This window comes from Lemur catta, chromosome 8, assembly GCF_020740605.2.
Source record: "Lemur catta isolate mLemCat1 chromosome 8, mLemCat1.pri, whole genome shotgun sequence".
NCBI classification, from domain to species: Eukaryota; Metazoa; Chordata; class Mammalia; order Primates; family Lemuridae; genus Lemur; species Lemur catta.
In genome coordinates, this window is record NC_059135.1 from 48,545,470 (window position 1) to 48,559,204 (window position 13,735).

Here is a 13,735-nt window from a genome sequence, read left to right on the forward strand (position 1 = left end):
CCATCTTCCTGGAGTTAGATTATTAATTGTAAATGCCTATAAATACATAGATATATAATTATGTATTATATATCTAAGAAGAGAGCTATGCTTAGAAGATGCACTAGCTTATAAAAAGGAAAAGTTAGACACAAAAAGTTGTTCATCCTAAAGATAATATGCTACAGAAAGGAGTTCTTGACAAAAGTTTCACGAACAAACTGTTGAACACTATTAAATTTTCCAAATATAAATTTTATCATCTGAGAGAATGCTGGTTTCATTATTTTTTAAGCTAAGTAAAAAGTTACGATAAGGTATGAAATCAGCACTAGGAAGATTATTTCTCTGTACAGTTTTAGCAAACAGAGAATTTCATGAAAAATAGTAATGCAGCAATTGACAATTCAGAAATTGCCTTTTGATTTCAGAACAGTAGAATACTCATGTTAAATAATTAGGTATTTATGCATTAAAAAATTCTTCACATAATCTCTTTGAAACTAATAGACAAAGTACCTCTTCCACTTAACAAAAGGACTTAACTGCAAATTCTATATCCATTTCTTTGACGTTGAACATTTTACATTATGAAAGCAGAGGCCTTTTCACTATATCTACATTTTACACCAGTCTTTCATTATTCAAAGTTTGCAAATTGTTCCATATTAGGAATTTAGGCTAGCATTTTTTCAGAGCTAAAATCTATTTTGGCCTGCTCACTTAAATTTAAATTTTTTTTCTGAACATTTACTTCAGCAGTAGCAACATTTATTACACAGTCACAGTACGAAGAACTGTGAAGAAATGAAAAGTACCGTACGCTGTCTACAAAAAGTTTGCATATTTGATAAGACTTGTCAGAGGTTTTCAAGTTAGGAAAAGAACTGCAAAGTTCAAATTTTTAGTTCTGGGGACTATTTTAAGTCATCAGATAATGTCTGAGTCAATGACAACTTTTTAAGTGTGGATACAGTGAGTGAAAAACGTTGGGGGAAAGGAAACTTTTAAAAAATAATTGTCTCTTACACATTAAGCTGGTGCAGAGATTCGTTTTACATTTGTCACACGTCTAGTCTCTTTAATTACACTGCACTACCCATGCCATTACTGTGGTTTCCCTTTCTTCATCTCTCAGCCTGAATTTCCACTTGGTAAGACTGAGCATCCCCTTTTTGACCACTAGGGTACATTCCTTGCTCTGTTTGGCTAGATTATTTTCCATTTCCCCTTAGACTGGCTACTTTGTGTTAGGTTTCAAATCACTAGAGGTCAACTATTGAAATTCAAGCCACAAAGGAGAACACCTGCCCATCACACTAGGCCCACAGATGACTCTTAGGGCAATCCATTTGGAGAAATGTGTGTCTCTGCTGTCTGCAAAGTAGCTCCAGAGTGGCCCTTAGCCGTGACATCCTAATTTATTTTTTTTTTCCTTTCCAGAGTGCCTAAAAAGATGACAACTCAAGCACCGACGTTTAAGCAGCCGTTACAAAGCGTTGTGGTACTGGAGGGTAGTACCGCAACCTTTGAGGCTCACATTAGTGGTAAGCACACACAGTCATGCTTTTCATTTGTTTCCTTCACCTTCTCTCCCTCAGGTTAACTTTGCTGTAGGACTTGATGCCAAATTTAAGCCCAAAAATTGGTCCTACACTACAGAAGGGTCATCTTAAGGGTATATACCGTACACAGAGTACTGACAAAACCTGACAATATAATGGCTGGAAAATGTTTTATTCATATTTATAATTTCACAAAGCAAAAATAATTAGCATTGGATTAAAATTGCTGTCAGAATCCAGCAGCTAAGTAGAACCAAATTTAGTCATTCTATATTTGGGTTCAGCTGCAGAGCCAGACTGGAAGCCAAGAACTCAAGCCCAGTAGGGACCAGCTATGGCACTGCTGAGTAGGTAGCCCGGGTTGACCACTTGGTGCACCTGGACTTCAGTTGTTTTATATGGAAAATAACTGCGTCTGACTTTCTTCTGAGGCAGAGCAGTTTAGTGATGAGCTAACTATTAATTATTTTATGCTTTTACTTTCAATCTTTATTAAGTGATTCTATTGAATTAAAAGACTTTCTAATCATTTTGAAATGATAACAAGAAATAATACATGCCACTCGGATCTCTATATGAAAGAGAGACAAACTGACCCTAGAATTTAATTTAAAAGGAAGTTCATCTCTTTCCTTTTTTGCCTTCTTTCTCATCTTCATAACTCAGTTTAGGGATGAGTCAAGAAAACGCATGGCTTCTGGGATCTATCATCTTATGAAAAAAATGGAGGGTAGTCTTCGAACTTTATTGTAAATAATTTCAAAATTATTTAATCAATATTGTCTCTTTCTGCAGTATTGTAATTAGCCATGTAAGATTATATGGATTAATTAAAAATCATGCTTGATCCTTAATGTAGTGCACTTCCATGGTGCATTGCCCCTCTTTTTTTAATTTTATGGCTTTAATAAAGATATAAAATAAGATTTCCTTTTTCTTTCTCTTTCCTTTTTTTCCCTATTTTATGCACCAACCTTATTCATAACTGGATAATACTTTATTTTACTTTGCACAAATGTCATATAATCATTATTTATTTTTTATTGTATGAATATAGACCAATTCAACTCTCTTCATGCATGATAAACTCTTAGTGACTTCCAAATAATTCACTTATTTATTTGGTGACACTCAGTAACTTCTGAATTGAGCAGAACACATATAGCTTCAGTGGGAATTTGCCTGCTTGGGGAGTCATGGAATCTGGCTACTTCCTAGCTTCTTGTTCCTTCACACTATGTGATAATAAATTCTTAGAAAAACACCACTGAAAACATTCTATGCCCATGAAATAGTCTAATAAGCTATTCACTCAGCCATAGTGAGACACTGGCTAATGTAAGGATAACAAAACAGGCTTATCTTTACTTCCCAGCTTAAGGAGATAAATCACCAGCATGTATGCCAAATGCAAAATAGACCATGTTCTGCACTTGCCTCATACCTTCTAAATGCACAGAGTTTTAATACACATAAAATGTCAAAACATGGACATGTACTTGGCTTTTCTGTCTGCAATTCCAACCATCATGTGGTTCTGAAAGACTAGGCTTGGCTTAGTCTCTTATTATTAGATACTGCCTCTCCATGTTATGGTGTTTTTACTGCTTGCACATCTGAAAGTGGGAGAGTTCAGGAACATGGGGTCCCCGTGACCACAGAAGAGGGAGCTGAGCTGCCTCCCGGGCTTGTCAGGCAGAGCCTGGCAACCCCTTTTCTGCTCTTGCTCTTCATTTGTTTTCAAAAAGGACGACAGTAACTTTTTATTTCAAAGTTTCCTTGGTTCTTCACTTTTATAAATTTCTTTCATGATTTTAATGATGTCTGTTAAATTGCATCAGATAGAGCCCTGGGGCAGGAGGGCAGGAGATGGAAATTCTAGTCCTGTGTGTGCCACTGCTGGCTGAGGGACCTTGGAAAACTCATTAAGCCTCTTTTAGCCTCAGTTTCCTCCCCTATAAAATGAAGGCACTGGCCTCTACACGAACCCCCCACTCCCCTAATGGTCTGCAAGTTTACACTACGATCATGCAATGACTGTCAGGTTTTTGCTATCATTAAATGTCATTCCACTTTGGAAAGCTTTTATGGGTTAGGACAAGACAGTGAACACAGTGGGACAGAGCAGAGGACTTGGTGGTGCCCACGCAAACATAAAGATGCATTGTGCTTGCTCTTCAGGTTTCCCAGTTCCTGAGGTGAGCTGGTTTAGGGATGGCCAGGTGATTTCCACTTCCACGCTGCCCGGCGTGCAGATCTCCTTTAGCGATGGCCGCGCTAAGTTGGTGATCCCCGCCGTGACTAAAGCCAACAGTGGACGATATTCCCTGAGAGCCACCAATGGATCTGGACAAGCGACTAGTACTGCTGAGCTTCTCGTGACAGGTAGGCTGGTGGGGACCTGCCAGTCCTCCACTCGCCCTGAGGACATCTCTGGCACGTGGGGAAGGGAGTCCGGAAAGAACTATGAGCACAGTGGATGCAGCTCCGAACAGAGAAGGGTCCATCTCAGGCTGAATTTATAAGGAAGTTGTTTTGGCTTCTGGAATTTAATTTTCCTCTGAAAATGCAGCACAAAAGTGGCTGTGAATCAGTTTCTCTACACATATTAAACACTCAAAAGTATGTTAAGAAATACTAAAAATCATGTTTCTCAGCACATAGAAAGGCTTGGAGACTTGTTCATAAGTCTAGTGAGGAATAAGATGTGTATATTAATATATCTCCAAGAATTCACGCTTTAACAAGCACTCAGATGATTCGGATGCAGGTAGTCCACAGACCACCCATTTAAGAAACATGTAAATATACTCAGAAAAAGGCAAATGCTTGTTTATTATTCAAATGCATGACACAGATTCCCCAGAAAAGTTATCCCCAATCTTAGTGACCTGTGTTTTCTTCCTCCCTCCTTTATTACCTACTGAGACATTAATATACAGAACATTGTATGACTTCACACATTGCATAACAATATCTCATATGAGCTCCATAATGTTACATACACTTTATCCAGTAAACTATACCTTTGGTGATGTTCAATTATAGGGTTATAATTGACCTAAACAGAAAGCACATCAAGTATGAACTTTAACATGCATCCAGAAAATTCAGAAATGGAAAATGAAAAGGGTTGGCAGCACCTGCTGTTGTTTATTACTCAAAAACATGTCAAAGTTAATTCCATTCACTCTTTACATTGGTCTTATAAAAATTTACTTTCAACATAATACAAATCCCCTTTCTGTAGCATAATTAACATGAAATCATGTCATTATTGGGAGCAACATTTTAAATGCAAGTAAATATCTGGGTTATTTGAAAACCTATCAAGTTGGAAAAGAGCTGGGATTTTTAAAATTAAATTAAATATAATGATTCTGTAAGTCACAGGTGCACTCACTGTAGCAACCATTCAAATTCAGTTTAATGCAACTTACTAAACTATGCAAGTTTCCTTAACATGTTAGTATTACACTAAATGTGAGATTGGGGAAAGTGCCAGAAAGATTCTCTAGAAATGTTATCACAAGATCCAAACTTTTCCTTTAAAATAAACAAAGAAACAAAAAGTTAGTGACCTACAACTGCTAAACAAAACAAAGCAACTAAAATATGGTGGCGAGATAACCCACTGCGATCTCCTGGCTCCATTCTTGCTGTCATCTGCTGCATGAGCTGGGTTCAAGGACAGTCAAGGATGTGGATCGGCAAGTCATCGCCTGGTTTTGGAATCAGAGCTGTGATTGTTTAAAAATACCCTGTTGGGAGCGCCCTGGCTCATGGTCCTGACTTTCTTCTCCTCCCCCTGCAGCGGAGACAGCGCCACCTAACTTCGTTCAACGACTGCAGAGCATGACCGTGAGACAAGGAAGCCAAGTGAGACTCCAAGTGAGAATAACTGGAATCCCTACACCTGTAGTCAAGTTCTACCGGGACGGAGCCGAAATTCAGAGCTCCCTTGATTTTCAAATTTCACAAGAAGGCGACCTCTACAGCTTACTGATTGCGGAAGCATACCCTGAAGATTCAGGGACCTATTCAGTAAATGCCACCAATAGCGTTGGAAGAGCTACTTCGACTGCCGAATTGCTGGTTCAAGGTATGTGCTGGAGGTTGAAGAACAGAAAGAAAGAGAGAGGAGAGGGCTGGTTTGGGATGAAGTGGGGCCAGGGGTCCACCTGCCTCCCCTAGGAAGGCTGTGAGCTGCAATCAAAGTTGCCTTTTCAACACCCATGAAAAGCCTCTGAGATTCTAGGCAGGAGCTCAGAATCGAAGTGATCTGTGGTTATATATTCCATTGCATTATAAACTGGAATGTGTTTCAATTAAGCGATCTGCATTTTTAAATTATTGGCAAATAATGGAATTTTTGAAAAATGGTTCTAAGTACATTTTTATCTAATAATGAACATTTTCTATTTTCAAACCTAATTTATATTCATACAAAACCAAAACTTTCTGCATTTTCCTCCATTGGGATAGCCAGAAAGTCTCTTTAACTTTCTAATCAGAATTAACAGAATGTCTTCAAAAATGGGTCATTGTGCCCCTTGTAAAGATTCATCTTTCCCTTCTTACAGGTGAAGAAGTAGTACCCGCTAAAAGGACAAAGACAATTTCGACTGCTCAGATTTCGGAAACAAGACAAACCAGAATTGAAAAGGTATTTTTCTACACTGCCAGTTTTCAAACCTGTCAGGTTGTTGCTTCCCAGCTACTCCTCCTTGACATGGACTTTGTTTGAATCTTTTACAGAAGTTTGAAGCCCACTTTGATGCCAGATCAATGGAAACAATTGAGATGGTCATGGATGGTGCCGCTGGGCAACAGCTGCCACATAAAACACCTCCCAGGATTCCTCCTAAGCCAAAGTCAAGGTCCCCAACACCACCGTCCATTCCTGCCAAAGCACAGCTGGCTCGACAGCAGTCTCCATCACCGATAAGACACTCACCTTCCCCCGTCAGACATGTGCGGGCACCGACCCCATCTCCAGTCAGGTAAAGCATTTCGAAAGAGAGCGGGTTATTATGCATTTTTGAATTAGGTTCATGCAACCAAAAATGTAGCAGGTGTCAAAGGAGGTAAACCAAGAAGTTACCTAATATGATTTTCACAAATCCTCACTGTCCACAGGTAAATTAAGGAACTTTATAAATTCTAATTCTGAGTTCTTGTTTATATCCCATTGGATAAATATCTACTATTGGAGCCAAAAAATAGCACAGTGAGATGAGAAGAGCAGAGAAGTTAGGGTTAAAAGCTCTAAGTTCAAATGAGCCCAATCACTTGCTCACAGTTTGATTTAAGGCAATAATTATAATAATAAAATAATAGTTACTATATATTGACCACTTCCTCTGTCAGACATTTGATTGATACTCTACATACATTATCTCATTAAATATTCAAGACCTCTAAGAATTATTATGCCCAATTTTATTGTAACTGGAGCTAAAGAAGTTAAGTAATTTGCACAGGGTGTTAGTTGTATCATCTGCGAATTAAAGAGAATCACAATAAGAGTGATCCCAAGTTGTGTTGTGAGGATTCAATGAGACAATTAGTTGAAGGTGCCTTGTAGACAGATAAAAATTATACAAATGTTTCTATACTCAGGTGATAAGTAAAACCTTCTGAATATTTTGCCTATGTTTATGTTATCTAGAAAATAAAATAGATTTTCATGCTTAGGTAATATGGAGGTATTTTAGAAGGTAAGCATGTATCATCAGGGCTCAGAAATTATATACTCAAGTGGAAATTATCCACATCAGATTTGAAACTTTGGGATTTAGTTTATCATGATGAGGTTTTTAATATGAACTGAAAAATGTGTAAAATTTGAGCAAAAAAATGTTTCTTGATCAATTTAAATGAAGTAAAAAAGCATGTAGAGAAAATTTCCCAGCCAAGAAAAATTTTAAAGAATAATAATAAGATAGTTGACCTAAAAAAAATTCAAACTTACTGTAAAGTTATTGAAATCAAAACATTATGATATTGGTACATGAATAGAAAAATACATCAGAGAAGCAGAACAGAGAGTCTGGAAATAGATGCAAATATATAGGAAATTCAAGTTTAAATCAAAGTGACCTTTCAATTCAAAAAAGGAAGGGGAGGATATTTTAATAAAAGAGTGCTGGCTCAATTAAGTATCCATCCAGAAGAAAACAAACATAAACCTCTCCCTCACACCATTCACAAAGTAAATCCCAGCTTGATTAAAGAGTTAAATTAAAAAATTAAAACCCTATGATTATACTGCTGCACTCCAGCTGGGTGACAGAGTGAGACCCCTGTCTCTATAAAACTAAAAGTAAAAATTAAGTGCACATATAGGAATAACATTCATCGGGCATCGGGCAGATGGGAGGGGAGGAGGAGATGGGTATATAAGTACGTAATGAGTGCGATGTGCACCGTCTGGGGGATGGACACACCTGAAGCTCTGACTGGGGTGGGGGCAAGGGTAATATACGAAACCTAAACATTTGTACCCCCATAATATGCTCAAATAAAAAAAAGAGAAGAAATTTGGGAAAACATACATGGGAGAGAACTTTTAAAAAGAGATTTATAGATTCAACTGCATAAAATCAAAATTTATATGTGGCAAAAGCTAGGTCATCACTAAACCAAATGGCATTTGTGGAAAAAATAATATTTAAAGGTTCCCCTTCCTCAAGATACTTCATTGCCTCTGCCATAAAAGCATCATAATAAATATACAATGGCTACAATATAAACAGTAACAGCCTAGAAACACAGCATAACCTACATCACCATGCGTGTGTGCTAGATAACCCCATAAACAAACAACATGCAAGCAGTGGAACTGGGGGAATGTTTGCAACACTTAGGACAAAGAACTAATGTACCAGATGTATTAAAAAGAGTGCACAAATTAATTTTTAAAAGAAAAAGTACACAATACAAATGAAAACAGTGGACAAAAGCTACAAACAAATATTTCATACAAGAGGCAATATAAATATCTAGCAGATACATGCAAAAATCTAGGTATTTTCTAATCTTTATTATTTTGGCCATTTCAAAAATTAAAGATATTTGCAAACACTAACATGAAACCTTGAACAAAAAGCTGAGTTTAAAAAACATTCTGGCAATTAAATAAAAATATGTTCAGTCTCCTGCTAACTCCAAGTTTGCACACCATGAAATCACAACACAGTCCAAATGCAACTGAGGGGGAGATAACAACTTCACTATATTTTTTTGATCTAAGCCTAAGGGTCATTTAGAATTATGGAGCGTCCCCGACCCCAGGGAGCATTTTGATTATCTTAGCAGTTCCAGTTCTAAGAGTTCATTAATAACCATCCAAATTACTTAGCCCCCCAGATTTGCTTTACAATAATTAAGAAATAAAATGCCAATTTGTGGAGAAAATAATGGTTATCCAAGATAGACTACTTCTTAAATGTCTCATGGTTTAATTTTGATTTTTATTGTGGAGTAAAGCAAACATATTTCATTGAATAAGTTGCATTGTATCTAGCTGTGACCTGGTGATTATGTTTTATTGTAAGTACAGAAATAAGCACTTTCCTATAATGACTGAAATTACATTGATTTTCACAGTTATGGGCTTACCTGCAGCCTGCTGCTAATCACTCATGTCATGCTAATCATGTTTTTAACTCTTTTTGAATTAAAACTACTTTACTAGGTACAGCAAGAATAAAGCACAGGTTGAAACTAAATGTTCATGTCTCTGCTTTTCTTCCATTGGTGGAGACTCTACATTATTCTAACCTGATCTTTCTTATATTTCTAGCAGTCATTTTGAGAATAGAGACATGTCCCCCAGATCTCTTTTTAGTTTGATTACAGCTTCATTTATAAAATGTAAACTGATTTTCATAAAAAAGCCCTTCTTTAAGAAAATGATTAAACATTTCTCCATGAAACTGGTTATTGTAATATACTGTTAAGTTACTCTGTAATTTAGAGCAAATAGCAACTGTACCTTCAGCTTAATTAGAATAATTATTTCATTTATGATCAGTGTAAGCTAAATGTCCTATGTAGTGCTGAAATGCACTTATAAACAACATTTTTCTGTGATTAGTAAAATGCAATGATAAGGCAACACTGCCACCTAGAGAGAAAAATTTAATAAACCTTATTGATTAATAAATTAGTTTTGAAAAATTTTACCCTAAAATAGTGGACCAATCCTCAGAGTTATTGACACAAATCAGAAACTATCTTTTTTGGCTATCAACACCAGGATTTAGTGCCCATAATCTTAAACTGATACTGTCTGTACACCTACAAAGCAAACAATGAAAACTATTTTGGAAGAAGCCACTTTATCTATCAATTTAACCAAAACCCATAGAATCATTAGTTTTCAAATCAGCTGATTCCACAGTAAAAGAAGTGCAGAGAGTAATACAAGAAGAGTGGGTGTAAACAAATACAGAGGAAATTAAAAAGAGCCATCCACAACCCCTTTGACTAGAGTAGCGGTTTGCACCGTGCATTGCACAGCCTATACCCCAAAACGTTCTGTGAAAAGCTTCATGAGAACTCTTCCTCCTGGCCTGGAAAGTCACAAAGCATATTGACATGGTGAAGGCAGTGGCGAGTTCTGCAGGGGGAAAAAAATGCCTTATCATGTTTAGCCTAAAGTGGCACAAGCATTTTGATTGCAGAAACCTTTCTTTATATAATACCTATTTGATATCCCCTCAGCCCCCAGAATTGGAAATATGGAGAAACTGAAAATATGATTACTGGATTTGCCATGTACTTTCTTTGCATATTAAGGAAGCCCCTTCTTCTGTCTCGATTTTTTTTTTCTACGTGAGAAGGTGCAGGGCACAAAATCTTTAGCTTACTTAGAATTAAGTCTGACTCCCTTGCAGGGTTACAGCAGATAAGAATAAGGCTTATTGAGATTTAAAACAAATTACTTTCAGGTGCGTTATCTACCCTCTGAATAGGCTATCAAGGCACACATGTTAAAACTCTGTCTTAAAGCACTTCCGGATTTTCATGCCATTATTGAAATCCGGTTACCCCTACTGGAGTGCCTCGCTTTGGCCTTCTTGACCTCTCACTTTCGGTTCTCAGGTCCGTGTCTCCAGCCGCAAGGATCTCCACGTCCCCCATCCGATCTGTGAGGTCTCCGTTACTCGTCCGGAAGACCCAGACGTCTGCCGTGGCCACGGGCCCCGAAGTGCCTCCTCCGTGGAAGCAAGAGGGCTACGTGGCCTCCTCGTCTGAGGCTGAGATGAGAGAGACAATGATGACAAGCTCGACCCAGATCAGGACAGAAGAGAGATGGGAAGGGAGATACGGCGTCCAGGAGCAAGTGACCATCAGTGGAGCCGCGGGCGCTGCCTTCGCGGCAGGGGCTGTGGATACCGGTGCTAAGGAGGTACTGTCAGACCGGTTTGGTTTTGTTTCTCCTTGTTTCACGTTCTGGTTTCTTCAGCCACATTTCTGCCACGAAACTCAGTCTGCGTAGGTTGGAGGAAAAAGGCGTGAAAATGTAACAGAAACTGAAGATCAAATTTGGTCACCATGCTTTGTAAAGGCTTTTTAATTGGGACTCAAGCTCTAATCTGTGACGTTTACATAAAATATAGGTTTTAATGACACAGCCCCTATATTTCTTGGCAACGATAAATGCATATATTTTACTCTAGGAAGTTCAGTTTCTATTGTGATTTTTTTATCTTCTACCAGGCATATCCTTTAAAAAAGTAATCTACTTGGTCATTTCCAACCCAGGTGAAACAAGAAACTGACAAAAGTGCAGCTGTCGCGACTGTTGTTGCTGCTGTTGATATGGCCAGAGTGAGAGAACCAGTTATCAGTGCTGTAGAGCAGACTGCTCAGAGGACAACTACAACCACGACTGCTGTGCGCGTCCAACCTGCTCAAGAACAGGTGTGTGCGAGGCCGCTGGGGGCGCCCGCGCAGCCAGGCCCTGTGGTGCACATTCACTCACACACCATCCACTGAGCTTTGCGTGTAGAAGTCTCATCATGAACCAATGCACAAATCATTCTGAAGGCAGCACTGAGCCAGGCATGTCCCAGACTTCTAAACTTAATGAGCAAAAAGTGGTCTGGGATACCAAAGGTGTTTAAGATGTAAATCCCACAAGAGCAGACCAGATCAGAAATACCTGGGCTACATCCGCAGGCAAAAGTTACGTATGGTATTCAAGGTATCAAGGGACTCCTGGTCAAGGAAGGGAAAGGATGGCTGGGGACAGTCAGCTAAATAAGACATCCCTCAAATCCAGACCTCAGCAACTTTATGAGCCAAGCATGGAAACCACTATTTCAGGGCAGACATTACATTTCTCTAAGCTTCCCCCAAAGGACCTTTGCTTTTACTTTCCTCAAAACAAATATGACACTTGATTCATAGCTGAACAGTGTTATAAATCCAGAATAATTTCCCACCTTGCATTTGAATAGATTTCCTGTTACAGTTTAAAATCACTCTAGCTTTCCTCCTTATCCTCTCTTGTGTGACATTTATGTCTTAATCCAGATATATTATTGTAACTTTTTATATAAGATGCATTAAAGTGTTTCCTTCCTTTCCTCTATGAAAATCAGGTACGAAAAGAGGCGGAGAAGACTGCTGTAACTAAGGTAGTAGTGGCCGCCGATAAAGCCAAGGAACAAGAATTAAAAGCAAGAACCAGAGAAGTAATTACTACCAAGCAAGAGCAGATGCACGTAACTCATGAGCAGGTGAAAATGGTTTTTGATTTGAAATTAATTGATGTTATTACATGTGTCAATACAGATAAGAATGTTTACCATGAAGGGTCTTGCTTCTTGGGCCACATGATTGTTATCACACTAAAACAGACAAACAAACAAAACGCTTGTTACATGTGTGTATTTCTGGGGACTGGATCTCAAAGACTCATAGAGTCACTGGATGATCCCCTGTTAGATGAAAGGCACCTCTGTGGACACACACTAGGAGTAGAAGCGGGTCTCACCTACATTGATCTGGGAACCCACTAACTAAATGTGTGACCGTGGGGAGAGGTCAGCAGGGTAAAGCCAGGAGGGAGAAATAGATGCTGAGGCAGGAATGGGGAAGAGTGGAAGAGAACACTGAACATTTTTCACTTTGAGAAGCTTAGCCACTGTTTCCTGGTTCCATGGGAGGACAATTGCACGTGGGTTTGGAGTGGAATGCACAGCATGGCCTTAGGAGGCCAAATGACCAGGAAAGGTGAAAAGGACAGCCCCATGATTGGAGGCATCTGGGCACACACTGGATAAGGCCAGATGGCCAGTGGAGCCAATTGTCAGTTGAGTGGTTTGAGAAGATGAATTTTTAAGTCCCTTCCAGCCCTGAGATCCTGAGCTTCAGTGATGAGATATCCAAGAATAGCAAAGAGCAAATGGGAAAACTGCCCCCTACATACACTCACACACCAGGCATCCACATGGAAAGGCAGCATCCTTAGGAGGGTTAAGGATTTGGAAAAAATTTTGCCAAGGATACGTGCAAAAAAAAATTTCTCCACATAATGTCTTAATTTTAGAAAAATAAGACTTGATGCTCCAAGCTATCACAATATTTAGGAAACTTTGCAAAACAAAAATATTGTATAAAAACAGATTATAAATTACCCATGCTTGGTTTCTCACATATAAAATGGAAGAGTCAGACAAAATTACTCCTAAAGGCCGGGCGCGGTGGCTCACGCCTGTAATCCTAGCTCTGGGAGGCCGAGGCGGGTGGATCGCTCGAGGTCAGGAGTTCGAGACCAGCCTGAGCAAGAGTGAGACCCCGTCTCTACTAAAAATAGAAAGAAATTATCTGGCCAACTAAAAATATATATACAAAAAAATTAGCCGGGCATGGTGGCTCATGCCTGTAGTCCCAGCTACTCGGGAGGCTGAGGCAGTAGGATCGCTTAAGCCCAGGAGTCTGAGGTTGCTGTGAGCTAGGCTGATGCCACGGCACTCACTCTAGCCCGGGCAACAAAGTGAGACTCTGTCTCAAAAAAAAAAAAAAAAAATTACTCCTAAGGTCTTCCATTCTAATATCCTATATGCTAAGATTATCTTTAGATGACAGAATTAGGATAGAATTATATTGCCATATATTCATTTATAAATGTTGAAATCTTTTTAAAGAAGACTGCAACTCTCCTGTTCAAAATA

General features: G+C 38.7%; 1 protein-coding gene across 2 annotated transcripts in view; it reads left to right on the forward strand.

Annotated features, from left to right (window-relative positions):
• TTN (titin) overlaps positions 1 to 13,735 on the forward strand; it is a 269,437-nt gene that overhangs the window by 991 nt on the left and 254,711 nt on the right. For both annotated transcript variants that reach the window (XM_045559324.1, XM_045559323.1), the window contains exons 2-9: positions 1,423 to 1,526; positions 3,726 to 3,929; positions 5,359 to 5,646; positions 6,128 to 6,210; positions 6,303 to 6,547; positions 10,656 to 10,962; positions 11,319 to 11,477; positions 12,161 to 12,298. In XM_045559324.1, the coding sequence (XP_045415280.1) occupies positions 1,436 to 1,526; positions 3,726 to 3,929; positions 5,359 to 5,646; positions 6,128 to 6,210; positions 6,303 to 6,547; positions 10,656 to 10,962; positions 11,319 to 11,477; positions 12,161 to 12,298 (1,515 nt within the window). In that variant the 5' untranslated portion in view covers positions 1,423 to 1,435. The remainder of the gene's footprint in view (positions 1 to 1,422; positions 1,527 to 3,725; positions 3,930 to 5,358; positions 5,647 to 6,127; positions 6,211 to 6,302; positions 6,548 to 10,655; positions 10,963 to 11,318; positions 11,478 to 12,160; positions 12,299 to 13,735) is intronic.